General features: G+C 42.0%; 1 protein-coding gene across 5 annotated transcripts in view; it reads left to right on the top strand.

The window, feature by feature from the left end:
* The window catches only part of CYLD (CYLD lysine 63 deubiquitinase), a 381,887-nt gene that overhangs the window by 130,500 nt on the left and 229,075 nt on the right, over positions 1 to 22,312 (top strand). For 3 of the 5 annotated variants that reach the window (XM_069216435.1, XM_069216432.1, XM_069216433.1), the window contains exons 4-5: positions 13,632 to 13,737; positions 17,635 to 17,733. In XM_069216435.1, the coding sequence (XP_069072536.1) occupies positions 13,632 to 13,737; positions 17,635 to 17,733 (205 nt within the window). The remainder of the gene's footprint in view (positions 1 to 13,631; positions 13,738 to 17,634; positions 17,734 to 22,312) is intronic. The other 2 variants (XM_069216436.1, XM_069216434.1) reach the window with 1 other exon arrangement.

Here is a 22,312-nt window from a genome sequence, read left to right as displayed (position 1 = left end):
GAAATTAAGGGGGGACTTGCAGCCACAATCTTGGATCCATGGCTTCCTGCCATCTACCTTGAGCACAGTGAGAGTGACCATTGTTACAGTAAAAGGACTGTTGAATTTTGGATCATCGACTTACTGCAACAACATACTGTCACACTGAAAGTTTAATGGATCATTTTTCACTACCCTGTTGAGAATGTTAAGGGATTCACAAAACCCTGGAAGCAAATGAGAATACAAACACTGAGTCCTACAATAGGACAACACTATCAAATAATGACTGTCTGGATGGAGAGGGATGCCAAAGAAAGCATTCTTGAGATCTATGACTGTTAAAAAGTGGGTCTCTAGTTGGCAAAGGTATGCACCCTGTCCAAGTAGGGACCACAATCCTAGTCAGGGTAAATCAGTTACACTCCCTAAATTAACCTGTGCTAACCCACTGGTAGCTTGGCACAGAGTAGTCAGCCTCAACTTAGGAGGCAATGTGTAAAGTATTTGTCCAACACTTAAATTACAGTAACATACAGTAACTCAGTGAAAAACACTCAAAAAGACCCAGTTTTGAAAATTAGAGATTTATCCAAGTAAAACAGGACCAAAAGGACACAAATCCAATCAATAGAAGTCGCAATATTAATTTTTAAAGATTAAATGTGAAATAGTGCTTAGAAGTCACTCAGTCAAAAACTTACTTGGGGTCGCCAGGGACCGGTGCAAATCCAAAGTTCAGATGGAGAGTAGGCCGGCTATAGAACCCAGGCAGGGTCTGCTGAAACAGTGCATTTGATGAAGAATAGTGTTGACGTCAAGGGCATGATGCTTCGGTATTTCCCACGCAGTCAGGTCACTGCATCATCCAAGACCTGAAACACCCTCCCCGCCCACCTACGACAGACCCAGGACCTCCTGACCTTTAGGAAACGCCTCAAGACCTGGTTAGTCGAACAGTAGCAGTCCTTCCCAACCCCCTTTCAGCACCTTGAGACCCTAACAGTTGAGTAGCACGCTTACAAATGATTGATTGATTGATCGTCAGGCTGCAGTGAAGTGAATGTGATTCGGCGTCGTTGAGCCACACAGGCTGTGAGTCCGCTGTCATCGAGCAGCCTCTGCGTCAGCTCCGAAGGAGAGATACAGTAAAGTTTTACACACACTCGAGATGATACATCACGTTTTACAGAAATAAGCTGCAGAACCCACTTCGAGGCCCAAGACTAAAGAGGAGCTCCTTAGGCAAGGGTAGGACTCTCCGATGGTAGAGTCCAGCAGCACCAGGAGAGTGGCAAGCAGTCTTTGATGTCCCTGAGACTGCAAAAGAAAAGGGGGCAAGCCCTAGGGGACACTCTGGTTCAGCAGAATGGGTCCAGTCCTTGCCCTCAGCAGGGCAGAGATCAGCAGGTAGTAGGGCAGTTCAGCAATGAAGAGAAGCAGTTCCTTGGAACAGTCAGTCCAGGCAGAGTGGCAATCCATACAGCACAGTAGTCTTTACTTCAGCAGAATCTTCCAAGCCCAGTAGTAATCTGCTTTCAGAGGGTCTGAGCCCCATGATTTATACCCAAAAGTACCTTTGATATGGGGGAATACTTCAAAGGATTGCAATGAAGTGCACAGGTCCCCCTTTCAAGCCAGCCCTGGGTCCAGACTATCAATTGGGGTAATCAGGCCTCTAATTTGTGAAGTGTAGGTGTGAGCCCTTCCAGTTGTTCTGCCCACAAAGTCTCATCAGTATGCAGATAAATGCAGATGCAGTAGAGTGTCCTGTGGGTGTCTGGGAGGAATACAAAATTGTAGCTGTCACCCAGACTAGACGTATTGGAGACAGGCTGTCAGGCACACCACGCAGTGAGAACAGAAAAATGCCCACTTTCTAAAAGTGCCATTTTTTAAAATAGTAATAATAAATCCGACTTTACCAGTAAAGAGGATTTATCATTACCATTCCAATGATGTGATGCCACTTCTCCTTTCTGATCATGAATTACAGCTTAAAAGTATATTAAGTAATTCCCACCGCTGGCCTATGAGAGGAGAAGGCCTCACATTAATGGAAAAACGACTTTGGGAGTTTTTCCATTACCAGGACATGTGGAACGTAAAAGTATGTGTCCTGCCTTTTACTTACTTGGCACCCTGCCATATATCCTATCTAGGACCTACCTTAGAGGTGACCTATATTTAACAAAAGGGAAGGCAAGAGGTTTTAAATGCCAAGTCGAAGTGGCACTGAAATTACACACACAGGCCCTACAGTGGCAGACCTGAGGCATGTTACAGGGCTATTTAAGTGGGTTGCATAATCAGTGCTGCAGAACCACTAGTAGCATTTAGCTTACAGGCCCTGGGTATATGGTATGCCACTTTACAAGCGACTTACACACACATTAAATATTCCAGTTGTGGATACACCAATGTTGCCATGTTTAGGGGAGAAGCACATGCATTTTAACACTGGTTAGCAGTGGTAAAGTGGTAAAGTAGTCAGAGCCCTAAGGCCAACAAAAAGAGATGCAGGTCTTGAACCATATGTCAAGTATTACCCTGTTTCTTGACTGGATAAATCAGTGTGCTACAAGGAGATCCTTCAGGGTAAACTACTCCTTGCTCTAACAAGGCCTGTATAGTAGGAGTGATGTCCTTAGCTGCTGTCTCACCCTGGGTAGGATAGCTCCTTCAATGTAATTCAGAATGGAGTAGCAGTATGAATAAGGCCTGCATCACCGGGACCTCTAGTCCATAAAGTGTCTGGTGCTTAGGAAAGATCTGCATCCCTAACAGAATCAAAGGCTCTACCTGGTGTGGGTGTCCTTACTGCCAATATTGTCCTTAACAGTATGTCATCCTGAAAGACTATTACAGTTTTCTTCGAGTCATCATCAAACAGTTGGTCATCCAGTATTCTCTTAACCATTTTACCTGGATCAGTGAATATAACACATGCCCATAAGATATGGTTGTGATCACAGGCCGTCATAGTGCCGTGGGTCTGTGTAATCTCTAAGATCTCTATTTGTAATATCAACCCATTGTCAAATATCCAAGAATCTTGCCCTTGTTGTCAGAAAAGGAACTCTTTGGGTAACTGAACATCCATCCCAATAACTCTGGTGTTTCTGCTATTATTGTGTATACTGCTGTGGTAAATGCTTCTACATCAGTGGGGCGAGCTCTTATTTGATCTCCAGTGGAAGAATCTACTGTTACAGCAATGAAGCTGGAATGAGGAAATTCAGGATTAGAACGAATCATAGTACCATCAGGCTCAAATGAATTGTCATGTTTAATTTGGCCATAAGGTCTCTCCTCAATAGATTAACTGGGGCAGCTGGAGAGAATAGAAAACAGCCATCAATGTACCTCTCTTATATTTCCATTTCCACTTGTTTAGTGAAAAGAACCCTCATTACCACCTCACAGAATCCTTGTGTGTCCATCAAACTATTAGAAATTGGAAGGTCTCCCTCTCTAATACAAGATTGAGTTGCTCCTATATCTGAGGAATCCATATCTCTTATTATTGATAGCTACCATCGCAGTGGGTTCCTCATCTGGCCAGTGCATCACTGACAATATTGGACACATGGGACTGCTCGGCATCTTCATTGCTTATATCCTCCCACGTAATTTGTTTGGGAGGGGTTTCCTCCCTTTCCAATCCCACCTCCCTCTGCACTTTGAGGTGGAGTTGCCTTTGGGGGTGCTTGGCGGCATTTGTTGTACTTGATGCATTACTGGTTGCTGCACATTTTGTGGTGCCGTTTGAAATACATTTATTATTTGTTGATTTGACTGTGGCTGCAGTACTGTATTCCCTAGCAAACTTTAAAGCCCCGCCCTTCCAATTTCTTCATCCCATCTCTTAGTCATCTAGTCTTTACTCAGCTGTCCATTTCTGCAACAATGACACGTTTGATCCATCGCCTGGGGACCTATCCTGCCCTTTCCTATACTTTCTTGTCCTCTGCTTCTTCTTTGTGCCCTCATACTATCCTGCTATTGTGGGTACTGCTGTTCAGCAGTCCCTGGGACCGATCTCACAGACACTGCAGTCATCTGAGTGGCGGTTGCTACTACAACCCCTTCTATTGCTCCCTTCCTTGCCAACTTTTGCTGCTCCAACTTGGCTGCGTCCTTCTCGGTTACCTTCTGCTTGTTTCTCTCGTTCTCCTGTTTCTTTTTACAAAAATGTATTATATGTGCCTGTATCTCTGTCCAGGGTTTGGCTTCCAACACCACTGTATTATCAAGATCATCCTGCACATCAGAGGGTAAACCCTTTTTCGCTACATTATAAAACAATGCAGCATTTCCCCCTGTTACTTCACAACCCTGACCTAGTTCTTGAATCCATTTTTCTTTCATCCTACTGAGAAACTGAGCAGGGTCCTCATTCGGCTGCATTGATTCAGTCATGAGGACCTGATTTCTGACCTGTCAAGATACATCTTCCTCAGCTGATCCTAGACTACTGCCCAAACTAAATTGAATAGGGAACCATCACACCTAGTCTCAGTGAGGGCAACATTTCTTACTCCAGCCTTATGGAAAACAGTATCTTTCTCATCTCCTATAAGAGAGTTAAGTAAACTCTTTATGTCCCCTACCGCCAGGGTAATACCTGGAGTTAGTTTCTCAAAAGATCTATTCCATTTCCCTGCTCCCACTATGAGCAGCAGTAACAGCTTTTTAAGATTCTCCTTGTCCATTTGTTGCCAAGGAACAAAAAGGGTTCTCCAGGTCCCTTATGTATCAGGGGCATCTGATATATGGGAATAACAGGGTTTGTGGGGGTGCTTTCTGACATGTTTTTGCCACACACACAGACATTTCCGCCTATAGGGATAGTCTCCGTCTGGACCTCCCTCACTATAAAGAATGCAGTCCTCAGCATTTGCTGTGTCACGAAAAACCCTTACTGTGGCCATTGACAAAAGCAGTGCTAAACCTTCAGTCCATCCTGCTAAATTATCCACACAGGGGACAACAATGTACCAACTATTTTCCCCTTCTGCAACTATCTCACTAGGGGTGAGATCAGTGTCACGTAAAACTGATTGAACATTCATCTGCTGCTTTGGTCTATCATGTAGTGTCTGTGCTCCTATACGACATAAGATCCCATCCTGGGATCTGGTAAACCATGTGTTTCCTGAAATCGCAACTGCTCAAGCTCTGTTGCTTGGGGTTTCATAGTTTTAGAGTACCCATCCTGCTGTCCTTCTCTAGTGTTGTTGCAGTTAGGCAATCCCATCGCTTCCTTCGTCTGGTCAAGATTAAGGAGTGCCTTTTCTTGAGTGCTAATGTCATAAATAGGCTGCCTAGCCTCTGGAAATTGGAGTATTTCACCCTTGCTGTCTATGCGCCTATATATTGACTCTACTTTATTTTCCATCCTCTCAAAACTTCCCTGAATCCGTTCTGACAAATTATCACAATATCCTTCGCCCCTTGCTTCCCTCACTTTTCTTCTGTCCTCATTTCTGAAAGCTCTCTCGTGAAACTATTACACTCCCCTTCTGTTCTGCCAAGGTGGTAGATTACCTTCTGTTGTAAAATCTCATCTTTTTTTGGGGATATTGGCCATCACGCCATACTAACAGTCCTTTCTACATTCTTATTCCATCTAACATAATCTACATCTATCTGTCGCAGAGCAGACATCCGTTCCTTAACTGCCCTTCCTGTTATGTATCTCTTCTGTAACAAATGCGATGTTGCTGATGAAACAAGCAACTGATCGTCACTGTCTACTGGACCCTGCTCTAGCTCTTCACTCCTATCCTCTTGGGAGAGGCTAGATCTAAATGTAGTGTGAACTGTTTTTCTAATTGTCCTTAAAACTGAGAGTCACTCACTCTTACTTGTTGTCCAGGAGTACTTGTGTGTTTTAGCTTTGACATCAGTGGAGCAAAACTAGAGGATCTCTTCAGAGATTGTGAAGGGGTCTCAATCTCAGGATTCTCAAATCCCACTGCGGCTAATGGCTAAATACCAGGTACTTTGGGACAAATATTCGTAGAGTTATATGGAGGTGGGGGAGCAGAACAGATACTAGAAGTGCCGGCATTTGAGGAGTCCTTAGACATTTCGCAGAAGACTTAACATACAACTAATGTGGCTTCTCAGTTCTGTACCTACTTTATATTTGCTCTTGAGAAGTGTAATAATGTGTTCTAATATCTTATCACTAAATGTCCCTTCTTTTGGCCAGGGTTATGTGTGTGTCAGAGTGGCCTTAAACCATTCCTTACTTTTGCAACCTTTTCTGATCTCCTCAAAGGGTCTTTTGCATGTGTTCTAAGGTAGTCTCTGTAGTCCCCTGTATTCCTAGCAGCATTTATAATCTAATCTTTTATTTAGTCTTCTTAGTGTTTTTTTTCATTTCTCACACTGATCCTCACAATTTGTCTTTGAAGACGCATATAAAAAATTATACCTCACAACATTATTACACTGTGGCCACATTTCTATTTACAGTCGCACATGTACATTCATCATCAACATTATTAATCAATATAAACATTTCAACTCCTTCTAAATGCTAATCACAATTGTTTGGCTCTAAACTGTAAACTAAATCGGTAGAAACTGGTCACTTCCCTCAGCGCTCAGGAGAGGATAACCCACAAATCATGGGTCTTATAGACCATAGAATGGCTTCCAGACGTTAGGTCCATGACGGTGAGTGTATTTGGAGGTAAAGTTTAGCGACATCAGCTTTTCATCCATCCCTGTATGTCACAATATTGCACCACATATTGGACTCCCACCTTCAAATCACATTGACCACTTCAAATTTACATTGGGATAAACACTCTCCCAACTACGCAGCACCTTAACTTAATATTGCGTAAACCTGGTACACAATCTTGCAGGTGCTAAACTTATATACATTATACCTATGTTTACTATTGCCAAAAAGACAAGTCACATAATATACAAAACATGGAACAGAGTCTGTATTATCCTTACCTCAAAGTACGGCAACTCCGGGTCCTACCCACCCCGTGAATAGGCAGAACTTTAGTTAACATGGTGTCTGCTTACCTCATCAAAGGTGTGCAGTAATCTATGAGCGAGGGTAGATGGTATTCTGTCAGAAGCAGTTGGTTGAAAATAAATGGGACTCCTATCTTTCTTGCCAACTGTTGTAGGGAAACTGAAATTAATAAAAACAGAACTCCTCTCGGTAGGGCAAAAGCAGATTAACTGTTGCGGCAGGGAGAGTAGCTATCCTTACAGAGGTAAACAGATGACCTCAAATGGCTGTTCACAGACAGCCCTAATATAGTTCCATGAACAATGTTTTTACAAAAGGTCAAATAAGATTACTCACAAGTACATATTTGTTACAAGAAAATCACATCACCTGTGTCCTCAAACTCGTAACCTTTTCTCTTCTTATTCTTCATTGTAATGCTAGCAATGCTTAACAACCCATTTATTTGCTTCTTTAATATGCATGTGTATGCATGTATGTTTTATTGCTGTGCTCCCAAGACTTCTCATCTGATTCTGTGTGTACCTGGCTAACCCCAACTCCTGCTCACGTTCTTTCAGTCAAGTTTTCAGTTTACCAAGAACAAAGGATACATGCTTGTGTGCTGTGACCATAAATTCCTCTAAGCTCACAAACACAGGTTTTCTTTTAACTAAGACCTTTCTGATCATGACTTTATTTTCCAGTGAACTCTTCACCTGTCTTGCATCTTTGTGGAATTTAGGCCTACACTGTTCTTTCACCACATATAACTCTGTAACACTCTACTAGAGTCTGTGATGCAACTTCTTCACATTTTGTTTCCTCTCAAACAATAAAGAGAAAGATATATATATTTATAGATATATACATCTCTATCAATGCCACTAGTCTTGTGTGGTAAAAGTGCAACATTGTAATAACAATGTAATACAGTTTGTTGTAAAGGGCAACATGTTGTGTTATATGCATTGTACAAAAAATTCCCACTTTGAAAAAGTCTGCTTAGTAACAACTGATATTCGTTCTAAAAGGGTAAGCAGATCCGGCAACATGCAAATCATGTAGTCCAGGTAAAATATTTACCTCGCATCCTCACTGTAAGTTACTCCCCATCTTGCTTTATTGAGTTTTGTGAATTACGAAGAATATGATGACAGGCCATGGGGCAACAACATAAAATCAAAGACCTACTCCTGCCATATGATCTGAAGGAATCTTATATAAGTTGCAGCTATGGGTACCATCAGGTAGGCTTCCTTCAATCAGATATCTCTTTAAAGATAGATGCACTCCCTCTTGAAATGTAGAAACACTAACCAAACTTTGCAGCGTATTACTGAACTGAAGCCCCTTTTTTGCTACAAGAAAAACGTTGCACAAAAACTCTATTGGGTGCGACTGTGTGTGTTATATAGTGTTTTTCCTTTCTTATAAGTTCTTGTTGCTCCCTGGTAAAGAGCAGTTGGTCTGAGGCTTGTCCCCTTCAGTGGATTATTGAAGCACTCCAACTAAAACCATTGAACAGTTTCTTTTGTCCATGCTTTCCTTATCAGAAAGTGGCTGTTGTGAAAGAGTTTTCTTATTCATTCCCCCAGTTGTACTTAGGAAGCATGAATCAGGCTTGCTTTAGTATTTGGCGGGAAGCTCCGTGGAATGAGTTTCTCTTGAACCTCCCTCGATTCGTTCCAACAGTTGAAAAGGATAAATAGCAAAACTCTTCTGGTTCTTCCCTTCTGTCTTTACTGGCTCTTAGGTACTTTTGGTACTTGGTCTTATTATTTGGTGGGCAAGTCCCACCCAGCACTACTGGCCTTCCCAAAAACATGTGGGCTTAAAGCCTGTTTCATAGAATGCCATGCTTTATCCAGGGCTGTAAAGGTACTAACAGATTTGCTCACCTCCTTAACCAGTGGATCACCAAAAAGCTACTAGACTTGCCTCAGAAGTTACCAGTTCCCTCGGTTTTGGATCACTTTATAATAAAAAGGGAGCTGCTACACAGTGATAAAATAGCTCAAATTGTGCTGCTTCTCATGGTGATAGCACATTGGATGCTTCTTCACGGAATTTCTGGTCAAAAGAAGAACTTTAGCCTTAGCTATCTCAGACTATCAAGTCCAGGAGTTAATTCTGGCAAGTCCAGTTCTGGCAAGCTCTACAAGACCTAGCAACACGCTTTTTTGGGTTCTGTGTAAAATTTGCCTAGCCAAGAGGACTTGCTTCAGTTTAAATTTGTCTTTGCTGGTTTTCCTTCTAATAATGGTCCCAAGGGCATTCCTCTTTTAGATGACTAATTACCACCTTTTGCCTGGGTTCTACCTTGACTGACGACTCCCACTCTGCTTCTAAGAATCAGATCATACAATGCATTTAGGTTAACTAGCCTTTCAAAGGCTCATCCATCTGACTCTTTCTGTCAGACTTGTAAGCCATATGACTGTTTCTTGCTTCTCTGTTTGTGGGACCAGCCATGTACTTTCTCAATATTTGTCTCACAAATAGCAGAGGAACCTCTTTCATCGCTCTTCACGACCTCCCCTGCCTTTCAGGAGTCCTGTTTAGAGCCACCGTTCTTAGCTTTAATATAGTCATAGAGAGACTGCACAGGAATCTTCTTCAACATAGCAATTGCCAGCTTGAGCTACTTGTAGGAACTAAATACATGCTTTGTCTGCATGTCTTCTTTCAACCTTAACAATAAAAGAATGTCCAGAGAATTTGTCCTGTGACTTTTTTCTTATAGGAGTCACAAATACACACAGCCAAGGTGTCTTTTGCCATTTAACTGGTGTGGTATTTTTTAGAATAATTGAAAACACTGCTTTATGAAGACATTTGTTGGACGTTTTAGGTTATGCTGACAGCTGTCAGCTGTCTGCCAAGGAAATCATATTGTGGACCAAATGAAACATCTATAGAGGACTTAGTGCTTGCCCATTGCCTACAATTAGTTGGTCGTATTGTTATTCTCATTTGCTTGCTTCTTATTCAGTGGCTTACCACCCTCTTCTTCTTTTTTACCTTCCCCTTGATCATAGCCTCTTTGCAGTTATTTTGATTAGCTGACAAGTTTTTGTCCACTACTCACATTTACGGGTCTCACTTGTTCTTTTTCATTATTCAGTCCATGGGAGTGCCTGTGTTTTCTTTCTCTATCTTGTGTGGAGGGCCTAGCAGATGGCACTTGCAGATGGACATTCTTTACATGTCTCTGTTGTTCCCTTGCAGTCCCACCCACCTCCCATTGCTTCCTGCTCTGTTGCTTTCCCACTCACATGTTCCTTTAAATACATTTTTGTATTTTATATTTTTTTTGCAGGCTAGGCAGTTGCAGTTTGCTGCCAGACAGCATTGTACTGCAAAAAGTAATTTCTCACTAGTAAATTACATTTTTTTAGGTCTCGCCGACTAGACTTGATGAAATACCCATTGTGAACATAAAGTGAGCTTTACAGCCCACCAATGGTATATTGTTCGTTTTATTGTTACCTCCATTTGCTTGCTTCTTATTCAATGGTTTACCTTCCTTTTCTTGTGTTTGTCCCTCCCTTGGAGCATAGCTCCTTTACAATCCTCTTAATTGGCTGACATATTTCATTAGTTAAATTTGGAGGACAACTATTTTCGTTTTCGTTCAGTACTCCATGAGAATGCTTTTGTTTTCTAGCTCTTTTCCTCGTGTGCCAATTCCTCCCTACAAATGGCCACCTGACCTGCACCTTGTTGCTCCCCCCCCCCCCCCCCCCCCCCCATCTTGTCTGTAAAAGCACAACAAAAGGTATACTTTTGCTGGGGTATGGATAAAGAACCTACATTAAGGATTGCTTTTGTTTTATTTTCTGCATTCCACGTAAGATCAGGCACACAATGGCTTTTATGGCTTCAGGGAAGGGCCATCTGCTGCACAAGGTGTACCTAGCAATCCTTTTAGAGGTGCATAAGTCTTTTCTCTAGGCTACTACAGAAGACCTAATGGCTGAATCTTGTAGTAAGTAAATTAGGCCTTGGCAGGCATTTCCCCTTACATTCTAAAGCCGCCTTTTTCTTTTGAAATCTAGAGTTTCGGGAGTGCAAAGTGTTTGAAAAATAAACCATATCATTTATAAAGATTGGAAACATTGAATTAAATTATCAGTTTTCAGGTACCATCCGGTATGTGTTTGCTTTTGCTCCAGTATTTTGAAATATTTGGTTATTTTGCTTTTTAAAAAACATACTTTACACACATTTGCAAAGTCAACAGTTTGGCACTCACACCATAAAGGTGCGACCTGTTGGCCATGCCAGTGCTTGCTTTTCCATTTTTTCCATCCTTGATTGGTAAATTAAAAAGAAAAAATGTGGTGCCATTGTCACAGCGTCTGCCACATTGGATCAGTAAACAAAAAAAGAAAATGATTGACAAAAAGCATTAGCAAAGCCAATAGGTCACCCAGGAGAGATCTGCTGGCTTTGTGCGAAACTGGGGTTGGCCTTGGTACAAGTACATGAAAGTGAGAAGACCAAGAATAAAACGACAACAAGAAAAGAAGCAACAAACATTGTTCTTTGCGTCCATATGAATTCACACACATTGGTCTTTAGATCTTTTGTATTTGCTGTGCAGCAAACCGTTCTAATTAAACCATATTCGGACCTATCAGTTTAGGTCATGGCACTGACAGCATAGTAACCGTTGAGTCCTGCGCCTGTTTACTTTTAAGTACTAACATATGAAAATACACAGTGGGGTGCGTCCAATTAAAGGCAGCGTTGGCATTCCTTATATTTTTATGATATCCTCCAGCTATGTAGGAAGATGGGGAACAGCGCAACGCCAAATGAATTCCACAGACGCAGGTCAGATCTCTCATTTTGTTTAATACATACTTACAAGCCCCTGTCATTTTACAATTTAAAATGATTTGTATAAAATGTTCCTTTACTCTGTATCATCTTACAACAGTGACCCCTATAAAGGGGTGATCTCTGTAAAGGAGACTGTGTGGGAGGTGCGGGGGCACGACTTAGTCACCTTTCACAGCACACCATTGTTTGGTCTTAAACAATTCTAAGTAATGTATTAAAGGAGGACCTAGGACTTGCACACAATGCCCCACTGGCCCAGCATAGCTAGAGGAACCCTTGATCTGTGTATCATACAGTTAGTATTTCAATGGAATTCCAAACCTCTAGGATACTTTCTACATGGCTAGGCCTATCCTGAGAAAAAAATAATAAACAAATCAAATTTGTTTTCGGGTTTGAACAAAAACATCCCACACAATACAAACATATAAACAAATAAATATAAAGCAGCTTCAGGTTTCCATTTGTCCTCAGGATAGGGAAAAGAACAAACCAGGCACCAGTTTGAAGGGTAACATATTTACCTCCTCGTGGCAAGAGGTAGGGACTAAAAATATGTGTTAAGCTTAGAGGCACAGCATTGTTGTTTGTTTCCTGTACATAGTGTATCCTCATAATGTAAGGAAGGTGATGAGAAGATGGAGGAAGAGGTAATTGTTACTTTTTATCGTCCTTGACATTGTCATATGTAGAGGGGTAAAGGGAATTTCAAGGATAAATCAGAACATTATTCAACAAGGGCTTCGCCCAAGCCTACAATTCAAGAATTACTTTTCCTCCTCCCCATTACAGTCGCATACAGGAAGATGCCCCTCTAAGTCCAGCCTCCACAACTCACAAGGAAAGAACCTTATCCTTTCCACCACTATCAGGATGAACAGACTGGTCTTTTCCTCATCACACCACCACACATTATAACCCTCTGCAGCCAACACATGCATGGGCAGAATACCTTCAGCTACCATTGTGCCTATCAGATAACTGTTTGTATATTAAGCCAAATAGGCAGAACCATTCCCCCCCCTATAAACACACAAAGACAGAGAATCCTTTCAGTTAGTAGACTAATGTACATAGTGCCCTCAAGTACAGAGTGCTACAGAGTGCCCCCCTCCCCCAATTAGAAAAAATTAATAACCCATTTCTTAACCAACATAATTGGAGATGAGGCATCCCGCAGCAACAGAGAGGCAATGGCGGGAGGCCTTGAGAAAGACCAAATGAAGATTGATAGAAAGAAGATAAAAAGAAAAGGAAAGAGACTTAACAGTTGACATAGACATGAGGGACATTAGAAGAGGGTTTAAGAGCAACAACAAGATTTAGAGGAACGAAGCAAGATTTATTTAGTAGGACAACACAGGAAAATAGAGGGGGGTGCAAACACCATGGTTTGGAGACATGAAGATGGGAGGTACCTCTATAAAGAGCGACATGAAGATGATAGAACAAAAGAGTGGGAAACACTAACATTAAAAAAAGTGAGCTGAGGAAGGGAGAGCAAGGCTGTGATGGAACTGAATGGATAACTGTAGCTTTCTCAGTAGGATTTGGGAACAGTATATTCAAGGGCTAAATGTAGAAATGCAGCGGGGTTGATGGCGGCAAGAATGAAAGTGAACAAAGGGCAGCATCTTATCACAGAGACTCCCTTCTATTTCATCCAGTAAAAGCCTTTGTTGTCATTTGTGAAATGATGTGTATTTCTACAGTGTTGGAAAACTTGAAACTTTATTATACCGTGATTTACGATTAGGAAAAATATATGAATAACACTTTGAGATCTTTGTAAGATTTTGGCTTTCCATTTCAGGATAATCCGATTGGAAACTGGGATGGACGATATAATGGAATCCAGCTTTGTAGTTTTGCCAGTGTTGAAAGTACTCTCCTGCTTCACATAAATGATATCATCCCAGGTAGGATTCTTTAAAATTTCACAGGCTGTTGTTTGGGAGTTTAACAGTGGTAAATTGGGATTACTGAAGAAAATACTTGTGTACAGATAAGTAGGAGTTTACTTTTGAATGGATGCCACTAGCTCCAAAGCAAAAACCTCCCAAGTATTTTAAGATCTACTGAGCCAGAACTGTTTTTTTCCACAATAAGAGCCTGATTTAGGGCTCGGGTAACAGAAAATCCTCTGTTTTGTAGAAGAATTGCTAAGTCCTCATTTGTCATTTGAAGTATTCTACTCGGAGTGATGAAGCTAATAAAAAGTTCAAAACAGTAGTAAGTCCTCCATTTGAGAATGCAAAGCTGGAATTTCCTCAACTGTGCTATTCCAGTTGCAGAGGCAGTTCTGCTGGTGATTTCCTACCAGAGATGAATCCTTCAATGGAAGATTGGTTCCTGCACCACAAATTAGAGGATTTTCGATGAAACACCTCTAAGTAATACCCCAAGTCTTAAAAGCACTCAATGCGTGTTTCCAAAATATTTAATACTTAGTTTAGAACCCTATACTTTTCATGAGTGCCATTGCGACTGCAGTATAAATACTTAAAAGACTCCTCATGAAAACTGTGTGATGCATGCATGCAGTGAGTAAAGATCTGACTAAGCTTGATGTAAATCATTCTTTAATATATTTTGTCATTCACTTCTCTGCGAAACCATCTGGCTTACCAGTCTGTAAACATTCTGGCCTTTCTCTGAAAAATGTAAAATATGATTCACAACTTTAATCACAATACTTAATGAGGTGTTACATCCTTAAATACCATGAATGAGATTGTGGCGAACACGGTTTCTGATAATATTCCTCCTGTGAAAAGGATCAGCCATGCTAAAAATGTGTTTACTGCCTGTATTACAGAAATATCTGGGGAAGTGTGTAGAATGGGTACATTGTCTCAGGCAGATAAGACCGAGCAGTTGAAGTATTTGCTTCACTCTTTAGGTAAATAAGTAAGAAGGGGAAATCTGACACAAGCTGCCTTTACCAATTTCCAAAGATTCTGTATGAATCAGCAGCACAGGATCCAGCTAGGCAGCTCATGAGAAAATAGCTTGAATTATATTCTCCAGCACAATAGAATGGTCCGGAAATATGTATCATTACAATATTAAAAACAAGATGGAAGCAACTTTGGAATGCACGTCCTTCTGACCCACCTACCTCCAGTTCACAGTGGCCGTGCTGCCTCTGTTATGTTTCTGCTTATTGCTGAACAATTGTTTGAGCACAGTTCTCCTTGCTGTCCACCCTGCCACAGTATTAAGCCAGCTGGGGATGATTTGAGGAAGGGACACCTAATGAGGGTTGGAGAAAGGGTACAAGAGGGCTCAGAACTTAGCAGTGCAAAAACAAAATCCCCATCACTCCTAGATCTCTTCTCCCCAGTTGTTTCATTGGTGTAGGAAATAGAGCAACACTTCTCTTGATATCAGAAAACATGTGGGGGAACCTATGTACCGAAGACCAGGAAAGAGTACTTATCTGACTGACCCTTTTGGAATGCAAGTAAAGCACTATGAAGAACGGGCACCATGAGGAGACAACAAGCAGAATGGGATAAAGGCTTAGGAGGGTTGTGAAGAAGAATTGGGCATCTCAGGATAGAAAAGTGGAATGGTGCAGGTGTGAAACAGGGAGGGCTAGAGGAGTAGTGGGCTCCATACATCTGTGTGCTTTTCTTGCACCTCTTGCACTACGGTGACCAGACATCCTGGATTTGCATGGACAGTCCAGTTTTTTTCAAGGACTGTTCCGGCACATTTTGAAAAAATAAATACATATTCCACTTTTAGGAATGGAGTGGGTGAGCATGCACATTTATAGCTGTGCTGTGAAGGCTCATGCTCACACTGACCCATTCTTTACACAAGGAACAGAGTTTACTTCATGAAAGAGACTCCTTCTGTGCTGCCTCACCTCACACGGCACAGCAGAATTTAATGAGGGGGTAAATCAGTCTCCATGGAGTCCATCACCCAAGCCTTAATGAGGGGTGAATCAGTCTCCATGGAGCCCATCACCCAAACCGGAATCACAAACCCAGCATGAAGTGGCCTGGCCCCAAGAGATAAGGGCCCCAGGGTCAAAATCGGCCTGGGCTCCCCTTGCACTAAGTGGCTGGTCCCCGGGGGATGGTTTCCCTGGGTCCAAAAACAGCCCGGGAGAGGGACTGCGCAGCCTTCTCCCCCTTTTGTCTATTGGCCAGGCTCCGAGGGATGGGGTCCTCGGGGTCAAAATAGGCCCGGGAAGGGGGCCTTGTAGCCCCCCTTACATTCCACTAATTGGCGGAGACCTGAGGAATGGGGTCCCCGGGGACAAAATCATCCCGGGAAGGAGGGCCCCCTCCCCTTTCATTAATTGGTCAGGCCCCTGTGGATGGAGCCCCGGGGGCCCAAATCGGCCTGGGGAGAGGAGCCGTGTGCCCGCCCTCCCCTCTTAGTAATTGGATGGGCCCCAGGGCATGGGATCACCAGGGCCCTAATTGGCTCTGGGAGTTTGGCTGCATGCCCCCCTTAGGGGTTGCCTACCATAAGGATGGTGGCCACTGCGGCTGATCCTCTCCACCCGAGCACAGGCGGAGGCCTTGTGAGGTGCAGGGGTGGGTGCCTGCAGGGGTATAGCTGCAGAGCCTGGCAGCAAAAGCTGCAGTTGAAGTACAGCCGAAGCACAGCCTCACTTTTCACTGTTACTCACCCTACATATTACATAAGTAATGACATCTTCTGTAACATCATTTATGATATAACTGCAACATTTGGAATACATTTATTGATGAACAAACTGTGTATGGTGGGGAGTGCCAGGTATAGTTACAGTAGGGCACAAATTATATTCTCTTGAGATAAGTATAACTGTTGCATCTCTATAGTTTTGTGCCTGTAAAATTGGATCCAACTATAATGCCCCTCTAACCCTTGTTTTTTTAGTGAATAGATAGCTGAAAATCTGGTCACCCTATCTTGCACTGTCAGTTTGCTACAGTTACCAGTGTAAGCCAAGATGATGAATGGCATGTGCACAAAGGACATCAGGGTGATTCCAGTGTGACGGAGAGCCACTTCACTGTCAATTGCTTTCCATTAAAGCACTGGATTGGCATACCAATCTGACTGCTGCTCACTGCAGTGGGCTGATGCTCTTAGAATGCTGACACTTCATAGGTTATGAATGACAGTTACAATCAACCAATGACTGATAAACGTGGACTGATGAACATGTGAATGATGCTTAGAAAAATGTGATGTATAGATAACTGTTAGAGCTAAAGTTGTCACAAGTTAGATCTAAAAGTCCTAGTTCTTGCACAGTAAATGAAACTTGCTAATGTAAATTACGGAAACTGCATTCTTACTATCACTAGGGTTTTATTGTTTTAGCTGTATTTTTGGGAATTCTCTCCCTCTGCAACTCCTATTCTTTCTGAACCGCTTTAGAAAGGTGCTAAAAATGTGCCTTTTTTTTTTTTAGAATTAGGTAAGAGACCTTTTAGTTAGTAGTGTGTATCTTTCCAGTGCTGTAATTCATTTATTCATTAGCAATCTGTCATTAAAGGGTTGAAACTTTAGCTTCCGACAAAATAGCAAACTGCCACTGACCTATTTGGCTAAGTAACAAATGTCTTCGATCCATTCTGTCCAGTTCTTCTTCTGGGGCCTTTGAAGCATTTCCTTTTTTAAGAAAAGCCCCTTGTCTGTGTTGATAAGCTGCTTAAAGCGGGGTACTTTTCCTCTACTACTAGCTTTCTGTTCATATTTTACAGGTGTCTAATTTTGATCATTCTCATATACTTGTAGCAGCTGTTGTAAATGAAGATGATTTTTAACAAACAGTTAACTTGCATTCTGAAATGTTTCAGAAGCAGCGTCACAGGAAAGGAGACCACTGAAACTTGCTTTTCCATCCAGAAGTGGCAGTGAAAAGGGATTATCCAGTCATAGTAAACCAAAGGCCACAGGTAAATGACATTCATATTCTGAAATACATGTTTTTTGATTGTGGTTGAAGCTTAACACCTTTACTGAGCAGCTTCTGCATTATACAGAGGCCTGACCCTCCTTGCCTCCTTCCCGTACTCATGATTGGCTGCAGGCCCTCTTAGCTCTGCCCCTTATAGGACCTCCACACTAGTTCACCTTCCTCAGGTGTGTAAACCTATAATTGCATTATCTGGAATGTTCATTACTCTTAGTCCTACTCATCATCGACCCATCATAAACAATGAGTATTATCTCTCCCACGGCACAGGAAACAAACCAGGAAATGCTTGCTGACCCCGCCCACCTTCCTGCTAATGCTATAACATGCCATCCTTACCTTAGCACTTCCTGTTTTGTTTCCTGTCTCGGCCAGAAGCTTGGGGGACGCAGAGGTGACTGTGGAGCTTTCACCTCTTTCTATGTTGCAGGGTGGTCTACTGCTGCTGGGCTATGGGAGATGCAGAAGGGCCTCCGATGATAGTGTTATCAGGTGAGACGCACCCTGCTGGGTGGGTACAGTGTCAGGACCTGCCTTGTCCAGTGGTGGGGCACAGAGCTATCTCAAGCGATGTGGGGGGCCTTCTATGGTAATATTCGACCGTAAGGAGCATCGGGTGGCACTCTGCAATGTGATGGTGAGCACAACTGCCCTCTTATGATAAAGTGGGTTTCCACTGTCCTGTGGCTGCATAGGTGCACGTTTCACAGAGTTGTGTCAGCATTTTGTGGGGACTTGCTTGTCGGCCTAAGACGAGCCCATTTACATTTCAGGGGAGAATTTGTACTGGTACTACCCTGCCCCTGAGTGTTCATTGGGATGCGAAGAAGACAAATTGAAAAACAAAGCAAAACAAGTCCAGATAAACTTTTAATGTGAACTGCCCTTAATCGCTTATAGGAGAGCATGATGTGTTTGTGGAAAGGCATATGGCTTTATCCTAATGGCAGGTCACCCTTCCTTATGTTCTCAATCAGATCATCTGCCTCCTTATGGTACCTTAAATTATGGGTTTTATTACTACACATTACTCTTAGGGTGGTGGGGAATCCCAACTGAGCAGTGGCACCTAGCTTCCTAAACTCTTCTGACCATTTCTCTAGCTCCCACTGCCTTCAGAGTGGCTGGAGAAATGTCAGACCTCATCTCAAAAGTAGCCGCACTTGCTTTCGGAGATTTCTTTGACAGTGTCCTAGCTAAGATCCGCTATTTCATAGAGTATGTGAGAAAGTTCACTAAGATCTTTCAAGGTTTACTTCTGCTAGGGTGCTTTCTGAATAGATCTCAGTGAACTCTTCGAATATCCCTGGTCAGATCTTTCTCTGTATCCTCACACACCCCCCTGACTTGAGCAGAGCTATCACAAACATCTTAATATCATCTCCTTCAACCCCCTCCGGTACATTTAGGATCCTTAAATTTTCCGGTGCCTCTAACGTATCCTGACACTCTTTCCCTTTGTTTCATATCCCTGATCTCCTCTCTATCAAGTGCAGTTGAAGCTTTAAAATCCAGCACAACCTCTAGGTCGTGTCTACTTAATGTCCAGGAGTCTAGTTTTTTCGTCAGGCTTTTGCATACTCCTTGTATCTCTCTCTGGCTTTCCTTGGAAGTAGATAACCCGATTTTAACCTCAGCCAAGACAGTCTGCAACATACGTTCAACTGTGTTCGCCAAAGCTGTGGTAGTAGAATAGCATGATGAAGAGGAAATCTGAGATATTCCTCCCACCCTGTTTAGTGCACCAACCGATCATAGAGAATCATTGCCTTGCACAGGGGTTGCCCAATTTTCCTCTCCTACTTCCTTCACAGGCTGTTCTTCACCCCTGCCATCGTCCATCTCCACTAAGGCCTAGAACCTTTGCCCCCCCCCCTTCTAACTGCTGGGCCTGTCCCTTTCGAGTCTTAACCTTGGATTCCTTAAGTCCTCCCAATTCCATGGCACCTGAATTAGCCACCAACCCACCAGTGATTGCAGTTTTGCGACGGATCTTTAAAAAAGTCCTAAGTGAGGAAGTCCCTGTAATTGGTTGTAGTTTTGACTGGGCTCCCCTGTTCTTTTGTCTCCCGGGGGTCCAGAGGAAAGTAAACGTAATGTTTGAACTTAGCTTATTTAATTTCTATGAAGAGAGGGGAGAGCAGCATGCAGAGTAGTTGCGCTCGACCACTTTTCTCCTTTATTTCTTCCTTTAATTATTCAGGCTCACGAGTCTTGGGTTGGGGGTGGTCTTTATACAACGTGTTTACCGTACCCCTTAACGAGTACCTATTCCATCTCACCTATCTGCTTTCTTCAGTCCACCCTTCAGTTTGCTTCTCTGTGAGACTACCTTTGTCCTTGTAAGTCAGAAGAACTCCCCAAGGGTTTGTTTTTCTCTCCTCCAGTGTTGCTGACTTCCCCTCATTGTGTAAGACACAGGCACTAAGCCCTAGGTTTTGACTTGCCGCACGTCTTGGCTGAGGTTAAAATTGGCTCCACCAAAGAGAGGGTGTTGGATATTATTTTTTGTGACACAATGTGTGCTACAAATTATTGGAAATTTCTCCATACGAGAATCAAAAACAGTGATTTACATACCCAGTATAATTGGCTAGTATGTTGCTCAGTATTTCAACACTGAAAATTGATTATTGGTTCTGGAAAAGAAAGAATCTAGACATCTCATGCTTCTGGCAGCATTCGGTGGTGCACGGTGAGAGGTATTGCTTCGCCATGTAAATATGTTATTTACTCTGGCAGTGTGTTGGTTGTAATATCCTCCTTTCTGGCAAGTGCTTTTGTAATTGTGTAACTCCTCTAAATCTAGGTTTGTTTTTTTACTCTGCTGGCTCGTAGGATTAAGCGTGGGTAGTCCTTCTTTCATTTCATCCAAGGTGCTACAGATATCTTCTGAGCAAATTGAAAAATCAAGTGTCGATCAAGCAGATCTCTTTTACCCGCATTGGAAAACACTTCCAATGAAGCTGTCAGACATGAAAAGTATAAATTTTAAACTGATTCATGTTTCCATTTAGGAAGGAGAATCGGTGAGCTGCAGGCATTGCCTACTTATTAGCTGTACATGGATTTTAAAAATATCATCTTCCACATATGTATGCATAGGGCTCTACAATTGTTTATTTACTATGGAGTATTTTGCTGGATTATAATGTGCTATTTATAATCGTAACACTTTAGATAGTATTTTTATGTTTTGCGATTTAGCAGGTGAGATCAGTGTTGAAGATATGGAAACTTTTTTCGACAAGTTAGCAAAGTAGATTTGTACAAGTCAAACACACTCCCTTTCCAACCATGATACATGTCCTATTTTGTAGGTCTTCGGAGCTATTGTGTAGTGTTCTCTCCACAGTTAGGACCTAATTACAAGTTGAGCTTTGCAATGCTCTTGTATGGGATTGTGCTCTGCTCAATCATGAGTGGCATGTTGTTCCTACACTAGTATTTCCTGGGTTTATTAACAACATACCTGATTTTTATCTGGTAGAAGGACCTGCTGGTAAAATTGCCAACAATTGTGTGCTTTATACCGTAAGCAATTTGGAGTTCCATGTAGGATTCCAGCTGGAAAAAAAGGATTCTCACATTTTTTTCTCGAGTCTGTGGGGTGTAACTCATGATAGGAGGAAATATGTGGGAGATACTTTAATGTAAACATTAAATGAGCGATTCATGGTCTCGCTAGTAAACCAGGGTTTTGTCAATGCTATATGTTTTTCTTGTGTTTTTCCTATTCTGGTTGTGTATTACATGTATTTTTATTCGAGGAATTCAGTGGTAAAGTACACCTGATGAGGTATTTAACCTCTAACATTAGTTCTCCAAAGTGTAGGTTTCTCTACAGATCTTCATCAGCAGCCGTCTTTTGAATGGGCTTTTCAGTTATGGTGGTGCGATGCAGATGTATACATTGAGGAGCAACTTAAAGAATACTTGAATTCTGGTTTCATTTTTCTCTTATTCTTTTCCAATAAAAGGCTTAGTTCTACTGACTTTAAGAGGCAGTTTTCAAAGGGTGGGGATCACTCTACAGTGTCGAGAGGATTGTTAGTTGTTGAACAATTAGTTGTTTTGTTTAGTAATGCTAGTGCATCTATGTTGCAGGTCTATTTAATTACCAATTTTGTTTTAAATAAAAATATGCAGTTAGAGTTGTTGATGCATCTACAATGGAGAATGTTAGGAAACCTTGTTAATTAGGGAGCTACCAGTTATTTTGAGTAAGCATCATGCTGTGTAAATCATATCTACTTGGTGTAGGCCTTAATAGAGTTTTTAAAGCTTGACCTTGGCAAAAGACCTTTTATTTTCCAACCTTGTCATTTTATGCTCACTGTTTGCAACCATACTGTGATGTGTGCAGCCGTTAGACCAACTTGTGCCTTTATGTATGGTGCTGAATGCCTTGTTTATGTGTTTTTGCCTCCAGAAGTGAAGATTACAGAAATCAGTTGAGCTCACAGTGATAACATTTAAAGAGAGTTAATGTAAGACTGACTTAACAGATTGTACATTATTAAGAATTCATTTTGGTTAGCTTACATATTTTTGAAAAG

This window comes from Pleurodeles waltl, chromosome 12 (genome assembly GCF_031143425.1).
Source record: "Pleurodeles waltl isolate 20211129_DDA chromosome 12, aPleWal1.hap1.20221129, whole genome shotgun sequence".
Taxonomy (NCBI): Eukaryota; Metazoa; Chordata; class Amphibia; order Caudata; family Salamandridae; genus Pleurodeles; species Pleurodeles waltl.
The sequence above is the reverse complement of the archived record's forward strand: the minus strand, read 5'-3'. Positions and strand labels throughout refer to the sequence as shown.